The sequence below is a fragment of the Eptatretus burgeri genome, chromosome 11 (genome assembly GCF_056783735.1).
Source record: "Eptatretus burgeri isolate ZD-2024b chromosome 11, Ebu_testis_v1, whole genome shotgun sequence".
NCBI classification, from domain to species: Eukaryota; Metazoa; Chordata; class Myxini; order Myxiniformes; family Myxinidae; genus Eptatretus; species Eptatretus burgeri.
The window spans coordinates 3725616-3748302 of NC_140971.1; the positions used below are offsets into that span (position 1 = coordinate 3725616).

The 22687-nt window shown below is 46.4% G+C and overlaps 1 protein-coding gene across 2 annotated transcripts in view; it reads left to right on the forward strand.

Moving 5' to 3' along the window:
* Positions 1-22687, forward strand: part of PANK4 (pantothenate kinase 4 (inactive)) — a 24239-nt gene extending 1552 nt beyond the window's left edge. The window contains exons 2-19 of one of the 2 annotated variants that reach the window (XM_085847765.1): positions 1823-1902; positions 2792-2994; positions 3105-3288; positions 3544-3636; positions 3961-4114; positions 4245-4426; positions 4517-4598; positions 4704-4804; positions 5233-5385; positions 5532-5644; positions 6681-6768; positions 12734-12885; positions 13240-13295; positions 13784-13833; positions 16323-16427; positions 16740-16840; positions 21243-21311; positions 22170-22687. In XM_085847765.1, the coding sequence (XP_085703891.1) occupies positions 1823-1902; positions 2792-2994; positions 3105-3288; positions 3544-3636; positions 3961-4114; positions 4245-4426; positions 4517-4598; positions 4704-4804; positions 5233-5385; positions 5532-5644; positions 6681-6768; positions 12734-12885; positions 13240-13295; positions 13784-13833; positions 16323-16427; positions 16740-16840; positions 21243-21311; positions 22170-22377 (2174 nt within the window). In that variant the 3' untranslated portion in view covers positions 22378-22687. Of the gene's footprint in view, positions 1-1822; positions 1903-2791; positions 2995-3104; positions 3289-3543; positions 3637-3960; positions 4115-4244; positions 4427-4516; positions 4599-4703; positions 4805-5232; positions 5386-5531; positions 5645-6680; positions 6769-12733; positions 12886-13239; positions 13296-13783; positions 13834-16183; positions 16428-16739; positions 16841-21242; positions 21312-22169 lie in introns of those variants that run through there. The other variant, XM_085847766.1, reaches the window with a different exon arrangement.

Below are 22687 nucleotides of genomic sequence, written 5' to 3' on the forward strand. Positions count from 1 at the left end.
GGAAGAGGGGACGTGGGGGTGTCGGGAGGGAAGAGGGGATGTGGGGTGTCAGTAGGGAAGAGGGGATGTGGGGGTGTCGAGAGGGAAGAGGTGGTGTAGGTGTCGGGAGGGAAGAGGGGGTGTGCGGTGTCAGGAGGAAAGAGGGGGCGTGGGGTGTTGGGGGGAAAAGAGGGGTGTGGGGTGTTTGTAAGGGAAGAGGGGGTGTGGGGTGTCTGGAAGGAAGAGGGGGTGTGGGGTGTTTGTAAGGGAAGAGGGGATGTGGAGTGTTTGTAAGGGAAGAGGGGATGTGGGGTATCTGGAAGGAAGATGGGATGTGGGGTGTCTGGAGGGAAGAGGGGGTGTGGGGTGTTGGAAGGGAAGAGGGGTGTGGCGTGTCGGGAGTAAAGAGGGGATGTGGGGTGTTGCAACGGAAGAGGGGGGTGTGGGGTATCTGGAAGGAAGAGGAGGTGTGGGGTGTCTGCAGGGAAGAGGGGGTGTGGCGTGTTGGGGGGAAAGAGGGGTGTGGAGTGTTTGTAAGGGAAGAGGGGGTGTGGGGTGTCTGGAGGGAAGAGGGGTTGTGGCGTGTTGGGGGGGGAAAGAGGGGTGTGGGGTGTTTGTAAGGGAAGAGGGTGTGTGGAGTGTTTGTAAGGGAAGAGGGGTGTGGGGTGTCTGGAGGGAAGAGGGGGTTGTGGCGTGTTGGGGGGGAAAGAGGGGGTGTGGGGTGTCTGGAAGGAAGAGGGGGTGTGGGGTGTTGGAAGGGAAGAGGGGTGTGGGGTGTTAGAAGGGAAGAGGAGTTGTGTCGGGAGGAAAGAGGGGGTGTGGGGTGTTTGTAAGGGAAGAGGGGATGTGGAGTGTCTGGAAGGAAGAGGAGGTGTGGGGTGTCTGGAGGCGAAGAGGGGGTGTGGCGTGTTGGGGGGAAAGAGGGGGTGTGGGGTGTTTGTAAGCGAAGAGGGGATGTGGGGTGTCTGGAAGGAAGAGGAGGTGTGGGGTGTCTGGAGGGAAGAGGGGGTGTGGGGTGTTTGTAAGGGAAGAGGGGGTGTGGGGTGTCTGGAGGGAAGAGGAGGTGTGGCGTGTCAGGGGGGAAAGAGGGGCTGTGGGGCGTATGGAGTGAGGTAAGAGGATGTGAGAGGTGTATTTGAGATCCGCAGCCGAAAGACCCTGGAATCCAACATTGTTTGTGTTTTTTTTGTCGTTTCCATTAGTTTGTGATGGACTTGTATCACGGGGAAAAGGATCGTTTATGTTCCGTCCCCTCCATGTTGTTGTGAATCAAATGAAGTTGATGAATAACATCAGAGATAAACAGGAACATGTGAGAAGGTGAATTAAGAACCAGTGCTCGTGGTTTCCCAGAAGTCCAGGTCTCTTAGCTTCGATGTATTAACCGATGTTCCTCAGACAACGCAGTCAGGAGAGACCAGTCTTGGTGGTTCTGCGTTGTTGAAACGTTTTTGTCACGTTCACTCCGGTTGCGCTTTCACCACGTCCTTGGGGATGTGAATGTGCCCACACTAGAACCTGTGTACGTACTTGTGCGGCACATTCTCACGAGGACCATGTGGGTCGATCATAACACCTACTACTCCCTGTGGCTGGTGGTGCATCTCGAGGACGAGATGGACCGGTGTCAGGCGGTCTCAGCGGGAAGGCCTTTTAGGAACATGCGTCCGTTTTAGGGAATGGAGGTAGGAGGACGACTGGTGGAGTGGTGGGAGGGGGGTTGGGGGGTTGTGAGGGGAGGGCTATATTTAGTTAGTTATTTGCTCAGTTTGGTGACTAGTAAGTGATTATGTGACTGAGGCAATGATTTATGATTTATGAAATATTCCTCTTTTTTTTGCAGGTGGCTCGTTGACGAAACTGGCCTATTATGCAACGGTACAGCACAAAGTGGCACGTGTTCACTCGAGCAAGCACTCCAAGGTACGTGGCGTTTTTGGGAGGAGGAAATTGGTGAAAATGTCTGACTCTTGAGTGGGATTCTGGTATTAGGCTTATTGAATCTATCAGGTTGAGCATCAGCGTATTGTGTGAAGGGATGAGATGATGTTTTGTAGAGAAACAGGAGCGATGCACGGAACCTCGGAATGGAAGGTCCCTCACGACGTTGGCCTATGTACGTCGTGTGATGAAGTGTCGTGTGATGAAGTGTCGTGTGATGAAGCCATGTACCGAGTTTCAGTTGAAGATTTTAAACGGTATGGGGGAAAAAAAGTGAAAGTCTGAAAAGCCACAGGACGGACGGATGGACGGAGAGAACACTTTTCGGCCCCCTCTGGTGGAACCAGTGAGGGACTAATAATGGTGGTGTATAAGACTGCTTCAACGGAACTAGACTTGCGGAATTTTATTTTATATTTCCTTTAAAATTATTGTCCCCCGCTCCTTCCCTATTGCATCCCCAGGCGCTGCACGACGTCGTCGCCGGGTGCCGGATGATTATTTATTTATTTATTTATTTATTTATTTATTTGGTATGGGGGGCGGTGTACATTGAATGTTGCTCCGCTTGTTTTATATCTGAAAAATGTTTTTTGTTTTTTTTCTACAACTTCTAAAATCTTTATTTTATTTCAATTGAATTATACAGCTGAACACTGTGTGGGGTAAGGTGTTCTCTGAACCCTCTTGTTGACTATAATATAATGAGGAGGTGCAATTACTTCTACAAAATTGTAATTTTGGAGCGTGAACGATGGGACGGGGAAGTTGAACAGGCTTGACCTGCCGAATAGCCTTTTGTCGTGCCTCTTTTTTCCTTTGAGATGGGGAGGTTTTGCCAACCGTGTGACCTGTCACCCCCGCTGTTCAGGCCGAGTGCTTGTACGAGATATCTGAGCAGCAAGAGGAGAGCACACGCCTGCACTTTGTGCGCTTTGAGAACGCCTTTGTGGAAGCTTGTTTGGACTTTGTTAAAGGGCATCTGGGGGGACCCGATGCGCCGACTTTGATCAAAGCTACTGGTGGCGGTGCGCACAAGTACAAGGAGCTCATTGAGAAAAAGCTCGGTCTCAGGTGTGGTTTTTGGGTGCAGAGAGGGTGGACTGGGCGGTGGTTGATGGATGTTATGTGGGGGCGGTGGACCCCTTGTCCCGGTATATTCTTATCGATCCTCTTTCCCATAGGGTGGACAAAGAGGATGAGTTGGAGTGTCTCATCAAAGGTTGCAACTTCCTTCTACGTAACATCCCCCACGAGGCATTCTCATACTGCAAGCGCAGTACTCCTCGATTCCGCTTCCAGAACACTCACCCGGACATCTTCCCTTACCTGCTCGTGTCCGTTGGCTCTGGCGTGTCCGTAATCAAGGTGTCGTGCTAACCGCTAACCGGGGTGTGCTCTTTGCTATTTACTTGAACCGTCATCTCGTTTTTACACCTCATCGTTTTGATTATCATTATGAAGATTGTTTGTGGATTACAAATTATACGGCAAATGCTACCCTTCGAGTGGCTCCGTTTCCTTGTAACGGGTACCGTATGTTTGTTTGTTTGTACCGATCGTTATTTCTCCTTGGTTCTAGCCGCGGTCGTTGATTGCAGTCACGTCTGTGTCGTACTCAAGGTGGAATCCGAGGAGAGTTATGAGCGCATCGGTGGCAGTTCCATCGGAGGGGGGACGTTTTGGGGTCTCGGTGCACTGCTTACCCACACCAAGGTGAGTTTCTTGTACGTGCACCCATTTTCTTTACTTTCACTCCCTTACACAGGATGAGCTGTACGAGGAAAGCCATGAGTAAGTTTGAGGATTCCTGTTGTGGCACTGCCTTCCCAGAAAGTTGAGGTTTGGCGGAGCGAATCTTCCATCGTCAGCATGCCACTCGCATTAACCGATTGGTCACCTGATTTGTGCCCACGGACAGAGTTTACTGAAGGGAGGCGATTCTTGGGTCATGGAGTAGGCTCACCTTTGCGATCCATCATTTCCACACGACAGGTTTACCGTGTCCAAGTACATCTCACTTTGCTGTCTCCTCCTCAGAATTTTGATGACCTGCTTGCGCTTGCTGCGGCCGGCCAACACACACCTGTGGACATGCTGGTTAGGGATATTTATGGCGGCAACTACGGGGTTGGAGGACTCTCCGGAGGAATAATAGCCAGTAGCTTCGGAAAGGGGGCAACAGCACAGGACGGTGAGAAGGAAAGTAAAATGGGAATGGAGTTTTCATCAATGTTGATTTGACGTGTTTCTCATTTCTCATACGTTGGCCTTCACACCATAATGGCGTCATTGAACTCGCCGGGGTGCATTCTCTGCCCCAGGGTTTGAGGCAGAGGACATGGCAAAGAGCCTGCTGCATATGATAAGCAACAATGTGGGGCAGTTGGCGTCACTGTATGCAAAGCTGCACTCGCTGCACACAGTCTACTTTGGGGGATTCTTCATTCGCGAACACCCGGCCACCATGCACTCTATCTCTTTTGGCATCAACTACTGGTCCAAGGTTGGTTGTATAACCTGTTGGGGCAGGTTTTGGCTTGTTTGACCATCAAGTTTTCTTTATTTGGTGATTCTTGTAATCTTTGTGCTTCAGGGTGAGGTCCAGGCCCTGTTCCTGCGACATGAGGGCTACCTGGGTGCTATCGGAGCATTTTTGAAGGGTGCCAAGGAAGATGGTTAGTCTGGGTGGGTGGGGCTCAACGTGTATTTGTTGGAGGTTGCGGCAGGTGGCCGGCCCAGACATGCTGCTCTGGCTTATGACAGGTGTTCGTGCTTCACAGAGCCTGATCAGTACAGTTGGGGTGAGAACTATGCCGGAAGTTCTGGACTCATGAGCACCTCTCCGGAACTCTTCCCCGTGGCTCGTTCCCGTAGTGGCACGGTGCAGCGCCACCTGCATTTGCACCACCTTTCATGCATTCTCTATTGCTCCCCCGTGGTGTTTTCATCACATGAATGTTGTGTTGCTGATATATCCCCAAAATGGTTGTGGATTTGAATTGTAAACTGGTTTGAATCTTTTATTTGAATGCAAAAGTCAGTTTGATCAAACTTTATAGATCTCTACTTCTTAGACTACGTGGGGAATACTTTGACACCTTTTGAGACCATGCTGATTGTATTACACGGTGCGGATTTCTTTGCCTCTTAAAACGAACAAGCAAACAAAAAGTCCTGCGTTCCTTTCAACAACAAACTTTATTGCTGCGACCCCATTATTTCTCGATGGAATGAATGTTTCTTCACCCGCTGCGCCGATGAAACGTGTTAATTATTCTTCTTTTCATTTATTTATTTAAACCTTCCCAGTTCGACATGTTGGAGATGGACAGACTAGCCCGCCTCGTTCCGCTGCCCCTACTTCGTGATCCTCAGGACTATGTTCCCGATTCTCATGACCTCGCACAAGACTTACCGGCCTGTCACTACTGGCTGAGCTGCTTTGCTGATTCCCTGCCTGGGGTAACGCACCTTTTCTTACCTGTCCTCTTTCCCTCTTGCCAACGAACCAATTTTTTTTTCACTCCTTGCTGACACCTGTTAGTTCCACTCGCCCGTTCATCTGAACACTGGTTGTCAGGTTACGTGATGGTGTCTCGTTGGTGCAGGTTGCGCGCAGGGCAGTTGCAAGCCAGTCCCAGTCCCCAGACGCGGCACGGCGCGGTGAGCTCTTCAGAAAGAAGTTCGGGGAGAAGTTGCAGATCCTAAGACAGCAGCCTTGGTATGGTCTTGAACAATCATCTTCCATGAGCAGCTCAACTTCAAGCGTTTTGAAATTTTTTTGATCACGTCGTTGGACAATGATGGGTTTCTTCACGCATTGGTGTTGCGGACGGTTTTGTAGTCGTTTTGGATTCGCATTTGGAGTTTGGATATAATTGCATCACCTGGGTGACTTATTATAGCGAATGTATCTCGGTGTGGGATTCGCTCACAAATTCTCCTTTCTGGTTGCATCATTACTGAGGCTCAGCTGTGCTGTACTTATGCGGCGTCTATGCGCCTAGGTCAGGAATATTTTCTTTAGCTTGGGTGTTGACGCATGATGGGCTACTCTTCAAACGTAGTTTCAGTCTAAACGCCAGCAGATTGTACAAATGACTTGATGTTCCTCCAAAGCACGGCAAACTCAATGATGTAACACCCTGCCTGCTGAAGCACGAGGGCGGCAGGTTTTTGGTCGTAGTCGGGACAGAAGTCGTACCCAGATTGGACACCTCGAGGGCAAGTATGCTTTGTCTTCGCTATCCTGTTAGCCCACCACTTTAGATTAATGTATTTTAACAATAGCTTTTGTCTCGTCAATATGTGCTGGCACAGGAGGGTCACGACTTCGGATTGGGCCCGGTCTGTGAGAATGCCATCAAAATGGCGGTGTCCTTTTCTAACTCCCCAATTTTAAAAATGAATACATCAGGGCAGTGAGTTTTTGACTCTGATCTGAAGTCGTAACTTTTGCTTTGGTGCCTGGAGGGGGAGGTTGAGGACAAAACCCTGATGTACCACGTGTGCTTACGTGCATCTCCACATGTTTGTATAACCTTTATGCACGTACCTGTGTAATAGGTTTGTTACACGTGCGTAAGACTGGTGTTGGCTTCGTGGCTTGGGAGGCAGGTTGTAGCATTTGGCGAGATGCGGTAGGTGCGGTAGGCGATTACCTTTCGGGAAATACGATGCCATCAGCTTGGCTCGGTGAGAGCAACTGTGTCTGTTTGCTGTGTGCATCAGAGGAACACGTGGCCGTGTGCACGCAGTGCATTTGGTTCGTTGACCGTACGAAGCCTGCTGGATACACGCGAGCACTGCCAGAACGAGTTCCACTTTCCTGATCCTTACTGCAAGGTATGTGTTCCAGTACACGTCCACAACACTCCTACACAAAGACTTTCACAATGCAGAACCTCACAAGTGTTTATAGATTACGGTAGATTTGAGAACCAATGTGGACTCGCACACATTCATTGATACAGTGCACCATTACAATAGGTTTGCATGTTCGTGAACGTGTGGCTGCGAGGCTAATGAGTCGATCAATACATTTCCACACCCATGTGTATCATGTACAATACCATGGTTATGGTTCATGTATCGTAAATGCTAACCTGGCTAATCATTACTATTTACTAATGTAAATCTTTGTGCTTCAGGAGGAGGGGAGGTTGTGGAAAAACATTATGTGGATGCTGCAACTTCTTTTATTTCAATTGAATTGTCTATTAGATATAACTGTTATGATAATCAGTTTAAAATTAGAAATCACAATGTTATGGTTAAATTAGAAGGGTACTTGGGAGAGCGCATACCTCCGCCACGTAAAGCCTGATCCGCGAGAACATATCGGGCCCAATACATGTTTGAAATATCATGCGATGCAGCACTCTATCGTTTTTGGCCCGATCTCTCAATGGTGAAGAATCACTTTAAAAATTAAATAATCCTCTTATCCAGATCTGGATTTAGATCTTCACCAAAATCCAATCAATAGGCCAGACAAAGAGGACGACGATGGATGGCTTCGCGATCCGTCCTTTATAGGTCCGGCTGTGCAGGGTGGGGGCGGCGATCCGAAGCGATGTGTCGTCACCCGAATCAGGTGCCCCCATTGAACCCCGGCCACCGCGCGACACAGCCGGAAGCGGCCTTATTTTACATCCGGCAAGACATCGCTGAGCTGTGGAATTGTCTTGCTCCGACCACCACGACATGAACCGCCCCTCACCGAACTCCCGGGCCATGCTCCGGCGACTGGCTGAGAGCTGTATTGGCCCCATATGTCCGCTCAGGCACCCCCGGCGCGCTGCGGTTGGCGCTGATCAATGCGCTTGCTTCGTCCGTACGCCATGCGGCCCGAGCGTTCCGGGCCTTGCAGCATTCCTCTGCTTGGTGGCGGCTGCATTGAGGCGGAGGTGAGGTGCGAGAAGATCTCTGCCGTCTGCGGGAGATATTGGTGGCCGCGGTGGCGAGCGAAGAGCGATGGTAAGATGCCGTTGTAAACCCACGCGCAGACCCGAACCGTGTATTCATATGTACCGTGTGCGGCGGCCTCGCTGATGGTGGAAAGGAAGAAAGAGATATAATCAGACCTAACTTTGAGACCCACACAATGCATTTCATCCCGTTTACCCATTAGACATGAGGGAAAGGTCTAACTGCACGTATATTAATGAAATAACTGTCTGGGGATCACTGTATGTTGGGTGCCATTGCCCTCGAGGCATGCAGTTTTCACAACCGCAACAATATATATATATATATATATATATATATATATATATATATATATATATATATATATATATATATATATATATATATATATATATATATATATATATATATATGTTTATTTTAACATGGTCTGGGCTCATGGAAGAGTGATTACACCTCACAAAGAACAGCAGGAGAAGAGAAACAACAACAACAGCAGGGCAGAGGGAGAAAGTAGTCGGAGACAGACAAACAAGGAATGCAAGTAACAATGAGGGGTGAGGAAAAACACAAAGGGTGGATAAAATAGAAATGTAAGCAAAATTGTGTTTGACCATTTTGTGATTTTTGTCAACGTCTGAGGAGAGGGAAGAGGCTGCTGACGCTGCTTTGGGGTACTCCAGCCTTGACAAGGAGAGGAGATGAAAGGGTTCTGTTGAGAGCCACACATTGTCTACGGGAGTGGAGAAAGTCAGGCATCCAAGAGTGGAGTTGGCCTTGGATTCCATAGGCAGACAGTTTGGAGAGCAAGGTGGGATGCCATACTCTATCAAAAGCTTGAGAGAGGTCCTGATCTCATGTCTGATATTGAGGGCCTCCATCCATTGTTGGGAGAGTATAAGTAGCATGTCCAAGGTAGAGTGAACAGGTCTGAATTCTAATTGATGATCTGAGATGAGGCTTTTGGAGAAAAGGAAAGATTTTATGTCGACCGCGACGATGGATTCCATGACCTTGCTGATTGGAAGCGCAAGAAGCTAATTTGGCTTTAGTCAACGCTGCGTTAGTACCCTGGGATGTTTGGAAACCCCAATTTGTTAAAAATGTCCCGTTTTCTATAGATGTGCGCACTAATATCCATTTTCTCCGCAGTAGCTTCACGATTCTGTGTGTTGAGTGCGCTCAAAATTTTTCATGGTCCTGTGGGAACTCTTGTGAGAGGTAGACGTCATTTTTCAGTGGGCAGAGAGACAATACCTCAGGGTACTAACAAGGTACTGAAAAAATAAGCCTGAAATTCCTAAGGAATTCTTAGAGACAAAGAACAGATGTAATTATGACAGCATATTTGGTTTCACAGACAAAATGACACTAGTTTCATACATCCCGCAGAGTAAGAAGGAGAACAATGTTCTTGTCAGCAGCATGCACTATCATGACAAAATTGACCCAAATTCTGGAGGTAAGAATAAACCAGAAATTATCACAAAGAAGGTTCCCTACATGCCCAATGCCCCCACAACCCCACTCGTCACAGGGGGCAAAGAGATGTGCATTCTGTCCCAGGTCACGCGATCATAAAGTGAAAACAGTGTGTCACCAGTGTGGTAAACATGCGTGTAAAGAACACAGCAAGTTGACTGTCAGTTGCATTGAGTGCCAAAATAAATATATCAGGTGATGAAAGTGAGTGATGAGGATGTTTCTGCTGTAGCTAATGAGTTTTGATAAATTTTGTTTTCTATTATTGTCTTGATGTATTTATGTACTCATGTACTATGAAATCAAACTGAAATATAATTATATGTATAATCCTGCATATGTTCACTAAATAAATGAGTTGAACTTCATGCTAGTTTTGCTTACATGCTTCATTTAAAAAATTTAAAAGTTGGGGTGCTCAAACACCCCAGGGTACTAACGGCTTAAAAAAAAAACCATGGTACTAACGCAGGGTTAAAGGGATCTGTTTTTGCACGTTTTTATGTCATGCTGGGATGTTGGCTGATTCCCAATTTCCCAGGTGGATATAGGAGGCCAATCCTGAATGATAAAAACTAATAATAATAAATAAAAAAGCGTGAATGTAGAGGCAGGTCACACTTTATAACCCGTGATTACGTGGGGTCCGTGAATGGTGAATCCGCAAACAGAGGGGTCCACCAGCACTGTACTTCACCACAAAAACCCAAATAGCCTTGTTCGCACATCTTAAGTTCAGCAGTACTTGGACAAAATATTGTGCCATTTTACGTCATCTCGACCAATGAAAAATTATTTGTTATCTTTAGAAATTAATTTTACTAGTACGTGCCCGTACATGCGTGGCCGTACGTGCAAAAAAAAAAAACTTTCAAAACGCGTGCCAGAAACAACCACACAGGCCATTCCTTCGCTCTCACGTGCCCGTATGTGCAAACCAAAAAGAAATAAACTTTCAAACAACCACACATACGCTGGCAAAAACAACCACAGTTCCGTATACGCTGGCATAAGTTGTAGGCACGCTACGCGATCGTTTACACACGTTGACACACGTCGACACACGTTACTTGTACGTTACTCATAAGTCGAAACACGTCGAGGTAATGGTTAGCGTCAGTGTTCCAGACTCCCTGTTGTTGTTTTTTTTCTTCGGTATGACGGTGATGTTGACACTTTGATTTCTAGTGCGGTTATGATTTAAATCGTTGAGCGGCAGCCTATTAATTATATTATATTATAACCGCACTAGAAATCGAAGTGTCAACATCACCGTCATACCGAAGGAAAAAAAAAAACAAAAACCAGGGAGTCTGAAACACTGACGCTAACCATTACCTCGACGTGTTTCGACTTATGAGTAACTTACAAGTAACGTGTGTCAACGATCGCGTAACGTGCCTACAACTTATGGCCAGCATTATGCGGAACGTGCGAGTCATACGCTGGCATACGTCGAAAAATTTCAAGCATGGAAAATTTGTCTAATACCTCGGCGTACAAAGACATATGCCAGCGTACTACGACATATGCCAGCGTGCTCTTAACGTACACAAAACTTACCCATAACGTATTCGACGTGTGCCAGCGTTTTAGCCAAATTTTGCATGCGTCAGGCATACTCTGGCTAAATCGTCAAGGTGTGACAGGGCCTTAACTCAATGGCGCCCTTTCCCCATCGGCCACGCCTACGCAGCAACGTGTCTTGTCATTGGTTTAGTAAATAAATGGCCATAACTTGGGAAGCACTTGTCCGATTAATATCAAACCTTGAAAATGCACATACTCAGGTCCCCAGCAATATACCTGGCAAGTTTCAATTAGATCGGACCAGTGGTTGTCGAGAAACAGCGCACACACACACACACACACACACACACACACACACACACACACACACACACACACACACACACACACACACACACACACACACACACACACACACACACACACACACACACACACACACACACACACACACACACATTTCTGGAATTATAGATAGATGACCTCTCTCACCGAAGGTTTACGGAGGTTATGTTTTCACCCCTGTGTGTGTTTGTCTGTTTGGCTGTCTGTGAGCACAATATTTCGAAATGTTATAGACTGATTCAGACAAAACTTTGGTGGATTAGATTTTGGTTAAGGTCCAGATCCAGATCCAGCCTGTCAGTGGGAAACAAAACCTAAACTGTTCAGCCTGGCAGAGGAGGTATGCGCTCTCCCGAGTGCCATTCCAGTTGTAAAATGTTATTACATTTCAGGATGTACACTATATGTGGAGTATTTCAACTTTTAATGTTGTTCTTTTCTGATGAGACATGTTCAAAAGGTCCTCACTCTAGTTTATCCATTAATTATTATGGGAAAATGTAAGTAGCTTAACGCTATTTCGCTTAGTCACATTTTTCGAGAAGGCAACGACGGCGTTAATGAGGACCAAGTGTACCGTACGTGAGAAGACAACACCCCAATTGACTCGTACAGAAACAGCCACTGACATTTGAGGAAGTGATGTCGCTTCCCGGAGCACGCTATAAAAACGTGATGGTGAAATTTGACATGAAAATATGAAGAATTTGACGACTTTGTCAAACTATGCTGAAGGGGTTGCTATGACACGCCAGTTGAGCCCGTAGCACTTGCAGCAAATCTCAAACCACTGGTGATTTGGATAAACACATACACAGGCATGAACGGGTGTGGATAACTTTGACATGATCCACATCAAAGGTATAAAATAGTCTTATGGTTATATTAGATGAACCAGACTCGGTCGCATATTGGTGAGAGTGTCCGCTCTGAGTCTGGGAGGTACGTTGTTTAAACCCCGTCCTAGTTGTACCAAAGAGTTTTTTTTTTTTTAAAAAAGTGGTACGTGCTGCTTCCTTGCTTGCCGCTCAGTATTTAAAAGGATAGAGCATGAACAAATAACGCTGGGAAGGCAATAGGAAACTACCCAGTGTAACCCTTGCCAAGAAACTGCTTTGGCAGCACCAATGCTCTGTCCCAGAGTATTATCCGTCAAAATACATTCGAATAATTTGTCGAACTGTGCTTCAGGTCCGATTTGGAGGAAGAATTTTAAGTAGGTCGCTTGGGGATGCTTTATTAAAAAATTCTCACACTCTTCCTAATTTCAATACCCTCTCCCATCCCTCCACAAATGGGCGAAGCTAAGATTGATCGTAATGTCGGTGAGATTGCAACAGTTCCGTCCAGCACAGGTTTGTTTGTTTGTTTGTTTATTTATTTTGGTGCAAAGGTTGATGCTCGCAAAATGTTTTTTCAGCTTTGTAAAGTGGAGGTGCAGATATAATGTAGTTGGGATAGGGAAGTGGCCATGCTGTATTACAGCGAGATGACTCGACACTGCGGCATGCTTTGTGTTCAGGTGAAGCAGCAGGAGAACGAGGCTGCTCTACGTTGCTACCAGGCTGTGGTGCGAGGTTTGGATTCTCTCAGCTGGAGGGAGAGGCAGCTTGGACTCGTCCGTGGCCTGCTTGCTGGCAACGTTTTCGATTGGGGAGCAAAGGCAGTTACAGAGTGCGGAACTACCACGGCCTGCGCTTTCCTTACTCCTCTTTCCACAATTATGTGATACTTTCTCCTTGCGTCAGCAGAATTTGCTGATATCATCTCTCATGGCTGACGTAACCTCGTATGCCATCATGCATCTGTAATTTGTACACTCGATTCTATATCGAACTTGCATGGTTTTATTTATTTATTTCTGGTCTTCTTTCCCTCCTTTGGGCCTTTCGTCTTCCTTTCATCCAATTTTTGTCTGTATTTTGATGGCATCACCACTGAAGTTCGACAACAAAAACGCTTTTTTTCCTTTGTTCCGCTTCACAATCGCAAAGGCGAACTGTATGATTTCTCAATTTCCCTCCCCAGCGTTTTGGAGTCTGATCCTGAGTTTGGATTTGAAGAAGCCAAGCAGCAACTCCAGGGTGAGGCCACCCTGTGTCTTCCACGACAAATTTCTTGTTCCTCGTGTTTTTGTTTCACTTTGACCATCATCTTTTATAATTAATGATGCTACAAGGGGAGTTCAAAAGGTTTTACAAACGGGCGCTCGCGGTGGTGCTCCAAACACTCGGTGGCGCATCCTCAGACAGTGCTCCGGGCTCAGCTTCTCCCAGCTTTCGTTTTATTCAATCCTGATTGTTTTTAACATCGGCAAGCATTTTAAATAATTTACACTTGTGGTTTGGGCTTTGCTTTGTCCAGATTTTCCTTTTTCCCACAGTCGATATATATATATAAAGGGATTATGTAAGATCCTACATTACAGTTCAAATTTGTATTGTTTTCTTGTAAGTTTAATGTTCAATCATGTTAATCAGTCAGTTGTACATTGTGAGTCACGGTGACCATGACAAATGTTCTGTGAGACCAGTCAGTTAGACCCCTTAATGGTTCGTTCATTTCCTGGCAGAGCGTCCGTGGTTGGTTGATGATTACGATGTGTGGCTTAAGCGTCTCCAGGTGAGTGGAAATTACTATTAACGGATTGTTTGTGCCTCCACTCCTAATGGAGTGAACTGACTGGTAATTGGTAAATATTGTTACGTAGAAGGGGTGGATGTGGAGGGATCCATAGCTAGACTGTGGTAATTGTAGTATGGTCAGTGTGTTCCTTGTAGGTTATATTGCCATCTAACAAGGATCTGTCGGAGTAAGTCGTTTGTTACACCTGATGCTGAGGAGGCAGCGTATGTAATTTATAGACTGTTTAGATAGATTAATTATTATGTATGTGTAAAAAAAAAAAAAGCTTTTGTTTGTAGGTAGGGCGAGGTGAGGATTTCCCATCGCAGAGGCACACGTGTCACAGGTGTGCGACTAGGCCGATTACGCTCTCTGGCCAGTGTGTGCTAGCCATTGTGACGCAGTGTGTGCTGTGGAGCTGGAAGTGTCGATGTGCATTTATTTTTATTGGGGTGGCCCCCATGGGCGGCACCCCAGAGGATGACTCCAACTCAGGAGGAAGAAAAGAACTCTGTCCACCAGAAGAGAACCAAGAGAGGTTTGTGTGGAAGGAGGCCGAGCAAGTGGTCCATGGAGGAGCTTTTGAAGTTGAGATTATTGCAGTTCGCTCTGCAGAAGTTTTGGGATACACCCAAGCTGGTATCACCCTTCCTTTTGAGAGGCGAAGGTGCCACCGTGCCTTTCGAGATGGGAATAAAGACCTCAGACAGGAGAGCTCCACGTGTACAGAGTGTGCAAAAAAGCACTTTGAGGCAGAGGAAATGCAGACCAGGAGGCTTCGGTCAAAGGGGGCCACTCGACCTGGTCGAGGAGCTACTTGTTGCTGGCATTCCTCGTGACTGATTTTCATCGTGCTTTGTTTGGCTTTCTGAATCTTGGGCGGTAGTCATCGCTGCTGCTGCTCATTGCAGTTTCACTTCATCTTTGGATCAATTTCATCACTGGCTCTCGTCTTGCTCCTGGTTTCTAAAGCGGGCTGCTTTGAGTCCTGCATCCACCCTGCTCATCGTAGAGAAAAGGGAAGTCCTGCCTGCATAATTGTCTTGTTGTACGAGTGTGATCTGTCGTGTCTCATGGGTTAGGTTTTGCGTTTTATTTCTTTGTATACAAGTTTGTGTGTTGCCATTCTCCTCTTTGTGTCTTTTGACTCGCTTAGTTCGTTCCGTTTGTTTATAGCCTCTTGTCGACCCTCTTCCCTGTGCTTTGCTTTTCAAATAAATCCTTTTTAAGGTTAAGAGAACATGTTCGAGCTATTCGCTTCCATTGTGGGTGTGTGTCGTCTATTTTGGCTCAATTGGGCAAGCTCGGGGAACGGTGAAGTAAATTAGAGTAATTATTGAATGCAGTGCCATAAAAGACCGTTTGGACCATCTCTCAGGATGAAATGTCCCAGCACTGAGGAACTCTGTATTAACGGGTACTCGGACGTGACAATATGTTTGTCTGTAATGATGTGTTGTTAATTGGTAAATATGATGATGTGTAATGATGTGCTGGTAATTTATTTTGCGATATTTGATTTGGTTCAAAGAGTTGAGGATTGGTTTGGGATGAGAAGACTTCTGAATTGCCCTTCGAGAATCAAATGAATACCTTTAACTGTAAAGATCCTCTCTTAACGATCTGTGATGCAAACACAATCGTTTGTATTTGATAGATTAGTATCTGGTAGCAGGTCATTCAGTTTCATGCACCGCTTGAACCTGTAATGACATTGACTCACCCATGTTCCATTGTCCAAAATTCCACGCTGGTATCCAAGGAACCCTCTCACCAAGGCATTTTGTACAATGTAACACATTTACTGCAGGAAGATTGTGTCGCATTCAAACTTCATGAACCACCTCTCCCCGGCGGGATGGAGTGGGTCGTGGATTCTTACCCGGGCCCCTCAGAGTCCTGACAAATGCCATCGAACGTTGGATCGGGATGTCATACAGGACGCGTCGGTTCAAGCACCGTATGACACCGAAGGACATGTTACCAGATACTAATCCATGTAATCTATTGGATCGTGTTTGTGTCACAGATTGTTAAAATAGAGTTTCATTGCAAATTGGAAGTGTTCATTTTATTCTTGCACGGCACGAAGTCAACAATCTCGGGTACATGAACTCTTTTTTTTCCACGCAGTGAAGACTGTTATTCATACATCCAAACGTGTAGCAGAGTAACGCGTCTAACTGTGGCTTTGCACGGTGATGGCTTTGGCATCGTCTGATGACTTCTCTCTGTTTGAGAGTGAATGTCGCACCGCCATGAACCATGACGGTTACCATGATCAGTTGAGAAATACATGGTCGCTCCCATTTTTCCTTTCAAATCTGAATAGTTTCATTATTGACAGGTGGCTTCACGATGTCCATAGACGCACAAATTGTATGCCAGTTACCACGGAATTGTACCCGAGCGGATGGTGTGATTCAACTGGGTGGTGCGTGTGGCGCTCGCCGTCCTTTTGCTCCCCGAACTGTATCTGACTGCAGGGGTCGCCACACCACTGTGCTCTCATCTTTGTAGACAACAGTGGTGCTGATATCGTGCTGGGGGTTCTGCCATTTGTGAGGGAGCTGCTTTCTCATGGGACAGAGGTATGTTTCTCGGTGGTACACATACGTGGGAAAATGCTTACCGTACAGGTGTGGCGATTATCCTCGACTTGTTGGCACTCTCACTGCCAACGATGAAAGTAACCATGTGGAGTTAAATCAGAAGCATAAACGGTGGTGGCAGTAAAAGGTTTTGTTTATTTATTTCATTGTACATGTTCCGTTTCCTTTATCCATCGGATAAGTTTGTTTCCTCGTGTGTGTCATGACCGAAAGTAAAGTGGATTAACTTAACTTGTGAAGCAAAATCTTTGTTCATCGGGATGTGCTGTCGTAATGACTCTGCACACACAGGTCATCCTGGCAGCTAACTCGGGCCCTGCACTGAACGATGTGACGAGCGGAGAATTGAGTATCCTTACGGCTCGAGTTGCGGAGATGGACCCCAGGATCTGGTGAGCTCTTTTTTTCCCCAACGCCCTGAGATACACCCACATATGGAATTGAATTTCTCATATCTGTTTACCTTTTGACAAGCCTCTGTTTCTCATGATTGTCCCAGGAATAGGACGTCTCCACAGGTCTTTATCGACATGTTTTCCTCACCCAGTGTGATGAAAAAGGGTGAAGACCACAGGCCTCACCCTCAAAAACCAATCCCATCTACCCTGCCCCCACCCTCAATTGTCACTTCTTTCATGATCCACCTCTCCTTGCACTTCATTCTAGTTTTAATTCCAATACCACCATCAATCCCAACCCTCCTCAGCTCCACGAGGATGTACAAGTTCTTCCACTAACCCCAACCTGGTTAAACTCCCAATACCCAGGCTCACCATGACAGTTTTCTCCCGTTTGTGGAACCCTTGCTTGTTCAACCACATTCTTCCATCCATGGCTTCAAACAGATGGTGCACCACCATCTCATGCTATCCCCCACCCCGACCCATGATCTTTTCTACCCCAATAACTCCTCCTAACCCATTCCTCTTACTTGGAAGTTGCGGTGTTTCCTTGCCTCCTCTCTCTTCCTTAACTGTTTGGTTATCCCCTTGCTTGCGTCCATCCCTTGCCACAATGTCAGTATGTTACCATCTATCCTCCATCTCCTCACTCTTCATGAGCCTCGATTTTATATATTTTTCTTAAATTAACTTTAAACGGTCCTCTGGTAGCTTATACATGTTGCTGAGTTTGAGACTGGGGAGTAACTGCTGAAATCTATCCAACTGGGTTCTTCCTGACATCTTTGTCCTTTGTTTCTTTCACACTTCTTTGTAATTATTTACATTTCTCTTTATGCATTCTAATTCTTGCCTTGAATTGGAGTCTTAGGGGGTCTACAGGGGGGTGGTTGCCCCCAAAAATAGGTATTTGCTTTATTCTCAGAAATTGGACACAATTCCGATGAAACTTGACCACAACCTTCATCACCCGTGATCTACCAAAGTTTGTTCACGACATAAAAAATTAAAATTTAAAAAATAAACAGGGTCTCGGGGGTTTTACGGAGGAGTTGAGCCCCCCAAAATAGGTATTTGCTTTGTTCTCAGAAATTGGATACAATTCCGATGAAACTTGACATTGAAAAAAAAAATCCGAAGGTGTTTACTTTCTTCTCCAATTCATATTTTGTGCGTCATCCATGCCTTCCAGTGGTTCCCTGGTTATCTTATACAGCCACTACCAGGTGAGCACCCAGGGTGTTCGTGTTCCCATATTTTTCTTTTACCTCTTTTACTCTTTATTTCTCTCTTTCCTTATCTGTTTGTCGAAGGAGAAGTGAATTATTGCAGAATTTTTTCTGTAAGGCTCACTTGGCGACGCCTGCATGGTTGTGGTTTTGATGGTTGTGGAGTAGCAGCTGAAACCCGAATCCTATCCAGGTTCCTCCTGGTGACTCGATCTTTGTTATTTACTCGTTCGGGTTCCTTCTGACGACTCCAATGCAGAATTTCGTCTTGAAACGTCCGAACTGTCGAGTTTGAATTTGATTCTCTACCCCAATATAAACGGTCGCGTTGGTCCGCAGGAAGAGCAAGTACAACATCAGAGTTATCCATCCCTTGGTTTGGTGTTAGGGTCTCCCGTCGACCAGCATTAGTTGGTGGACATTAAAGATCCCTCGATGTCTTTCACGAAAAGTAGATGAGTTATCTCCAGTTCTGAGCAAATTACAAATTAATGCCCTACAGGGGGCATTGCGTCAGCGGCACAGCAGCACCCCTAGAAAATGATGCCCACTGGACAAATTCGTCATTGAATCCCAGTTGAATATGCAATTCACCACTGTGTGTGTGTGTGTGTGTGTGTGTGTGTGTGTGTGTGTGTGTGTGTGTGTGTGTGTGTGTGTGTGTGTGTGTGTGTGTGTGTGTGTGTGTGTGTGTGTGTGTGTGTGTGTGTGTGTGTGTGTATATGTGTATATGTGTATATGTGTATATGTGTATATGTGTATATGTGTATATGTGTATATGTGTATATGTGTATATGTGTATATGTGTATATGTGTGTATATATATATATATATATATATATATATATATATATATATATATATATATATATATATATATATATATATATATATATGAGACATGTGTTGGTCCCCATGGGTCTGGAACTGTGAACCTGAAGAGCACGAAGTTCCTTGACTTTGCAAGAAGTCATGGACTTCAGTTGGCAGGTTCATGGTTTCAGCGCCCACAGGCTCATCGCTGGACTTGGTGTTTCAATGCTGGCGGTGTGGTAAAGGAGATTGACCATGTGCTCGTTGATGGTCACTGGAGGATGATCCAGAACTGCAGGGTCTATCGGAGTGCTCAGTTCCTCAATACTGACCACTGGCTTGTTGTAGCAACTCTGAAGTGCAGCTTAAATCTGGGAGAATGGTACCATCCGAGCCGAGGCTGGATGTTGACAAGCTGAAGGATGAGAGGGTAGCTGAGGTGTTTGCGAACAGGCTGAGTGGGGATTTTGGGGGTGGGGAGTTGGGGAAGAGTTGTGAAGAGCATTCAAGACTACCATCCTTGATGTTGCTGCTGGATGGCTTGGAACCTTTATCTCCCAAGTGACACTAGTTAGCATTGACCAGAGGTGGCAGGGTCAGGCTTAGTGGCAGAACTGAGCTGTTCAGGGAGTTAACGCATAAAACTGCACGTTTGCTGAGGGTGGACAAGGAGGCCTATGTGTGAAGAATCTGTGAGGGGGTAGAGCATCACCTGTGGTCAAGTGATTCTCGTCCTGCTTACAGGGGAATTCGTGCATTGCGTTCATTCAAGCCCGTCCCTCGGTGTACTGCAGTTCGAGTGGAGGGTGGTGAGCTCTTGCTCTCGGAGTCAGAAGTGAAGGCCTGCTGGGTTGGTTACTTTGAGCGGCTGTACCAGGTTGAGCCACCAGTTATAAAGTTAGATATCAGGGGTGTTACTATCCCTATTGCTAACCCTCCAAACAACTGTGGTCCACCTTTGTTTGTAGAAACACAGGCTGCGGTGAACCGGTTGAAATGGGGTTAAAGCTCCTGGGATTTGTGGCATCCATGATGAACTTCTCCAGGCTGGTGGAAATGCTGCACTCGTGTCATTGCACTCTCTCTGGAACACAGGAATCATCCCAACTGACTGGAAGAGGAGCCTTGTTGTCCCTCTCTGGAAAGGGAAGGGTGATCGCGAGGACTGCAGCAACTACCGTGGGGTGACGCTGCTCTCAGTGCAAGGGAAGACATTGCTTGGATAATTCTTGATCGGGTTCGTCACCAACTGCTTGAGGATTCGTGCCCAGAGCAGTCAGGCTTTACACAAAAGAAATCGCTGATTGACCTTGACTTTGCTCTTCGGGTCCTCATCGAACACAGACGAGAGTTTCAGCAGGGGTTGCTTGCAGCTTTTGTTGATCTCTGCAAAGCGTTCGATTCAGTGAATCAGGATGCCCTTTAGAGGATTCTCGGTCTTCGTGGGGTGCCACCAAAACTGATCAATCTGATGTCTGAACTATACTTTGGTATGGAGAATGCTGCGAGGTGTGGTGATTCCATTTCTGACGTATTTCCAGTTGATGCCAGAGTTTGTCGGGGTATGTACTATCCCTCACACTTTTGAGCACTTGTATGGACTGGATTCTGTGAAGGATTTCAGAGATATCAAGCTGCGGTGCATCGTTTGGGAATGTCAAGCTCTCTGACCTTGATTTTTGCAGATGATGCAGTCACTGTTGTGGAGACTCTAGATATCCTTTTGGGGGCCCTCCAGGTGCTGAACAATTAGTCAGAGCCACTGCGATTACGGGTTCCATGGGTCAAAGCTAAGATCCAGGCTTTCAATGACAGACTCAGATGAGATTTGTTACCTGTGTAGTCCGTGAGAGTCAGCTGTGGCTCAGAGCTTTGGCTCTGAGCTACTTATACCGCCCACTGCAAAATGGTGATGCAACTTCGGGCAGCGGAGGTTGGATTTGTCTGAAAAGAGGGCAAAATATGCTGCTCGCGAAATAATGTTTGGCATCGACATTTCTGATTCCTCTCTTCTTCCGTCATTTCAAAAGTGAATATTGAGCTTTGTGTGCTGCCACTACCTCCCTCTCTCCCCCTCTCCTCCTCTCCCCCTCTCCTCCTCCACCTTCCTCTCTCTCTCTCTCTCTCTCTCTCTCTCTCTCTCTCTCTCTCTCTCTCTCTCTCTCTCTCTCTCTCTCCTCGCCTCTCTCCCCACCTCTCTCTACCTCTCTCTCCCTCCTCTCTCTCTCTAACTTTCACTCCCTTCCTTTCTTCTCCCTCAAGTTCTCTGGTTGTCACTTTTCTTGTTTGTCTAAATAAATGACGGTCTATCACATGTTTATAAAGCCTCCACCCTCACCCTCTTCCTCCAGCTCAGCCCTCAGTAATGACCAGCTCGTTGTGGTCCAATCGGGATCTAGTTCGCCTTGCCTGGACCTCAGGTGAGTGTGTTAAGGGTACGTGTTGTTATTGTTGCACTGCGTGCTGGATTTCCAACTCGCCACAAATGGCTGACACATTGAAACCTCAAATTAAACTTTTCTGTGGATTTCAGGACATGAGTTGTACCTCAAGGTCCTTTCCACGGTATGAGCAGTGATGGATCTGTGTTGCTGGTTATTTATATTTGCCTTATTGGTTCAGAGGTCAAGACCTTTCAATTTGGCCTTCTCAAAATCTTTGTTGATGTGTGTAATAATCATGGGAAGGTGAGCAGGTCCTGTGCTTTGCTCGCTTTTTGAGAAAAAAAAACGGGGGGGGGGTTGAGGGGATATTGAAATCGGCTCCATCCGTCTGTCTGTCTGGCCATCTGTCATGCTATCTCCTCCTTAAACGGTTGTGCAGGAATTCACCAAAGTTTGTCGTTATGACCACATTACACGAAGGTGCAAGAGCAGTATCATTTTGTCCCACCTCTTGGGGAGGGGTCAGAAGGTCAATTTCCCAAAAATGCAATTACGGGTCGATTATTAAATGAAACTTTGTATATGCAATCAACATTGGGGGCCACGTGAAATATGTAACGACTTTTTGGATTTAACCCACGGTTCATGTCACAGGGACTGGTGGGGACTTTGGGACACGGGGGGGTCAAAATGGAATTTTTTTTTTTTAACTTAAAATTTGATATTGGATTATTCCCGTTGGAACTTTTTGCCATCTTTCAACTTTGCTTTTGGTGGGTGGCATGGGATTGTGTTGGAGCGCCATCGACTTCACTCTCGTTTTGTTCTTGAGCTCACGTAAGAGATTGCACTTTTCCTTTTGTCATCGTTATCCCTGCCTACCTCTCCTTTCAGCCGTTTGGATGAAGCTCTTGTTACTGAGGTTGAAAACCGGAAAGTGGACCTGTTGTTGATCGAGGGTATGGGCCGAGCCGTGCATACAAACCTACGTGCGACTTTTCTTTGCGACATCCTCAAGGTGGCTGTCCTCAAGAATGCCTGGCTTGCACAGCGTCTCGGTGGCCAGCTGTACAGCGTGGTCTTCAAATACGAGCCATCCTGAGGACGGTTGGGGCTGTAGAGTGGTTTCGGACTGAGGAGAAGTGGGAAAGGGGTGAGGTTGACACGATATGAGGGCTATGGATGGTATTTACAAGGAGTGGGACTCTTAATTGGTGAGTGAAGTCTGACCATGTGATCCAGATGAGCTAAAGCAAGCGAGAGACAATCGCATCGAAATCTGCATTTCTCTTCCCAAGCGCATTATTTGTCTTGTTTTGTGATCGATACTCGAGTTTGCCCCTGATGGCCTAGTCCTTCGAGGTGTGTTGCATGATGTTTTGTTTCTAATAAACTGTCTATTTCATGCAATA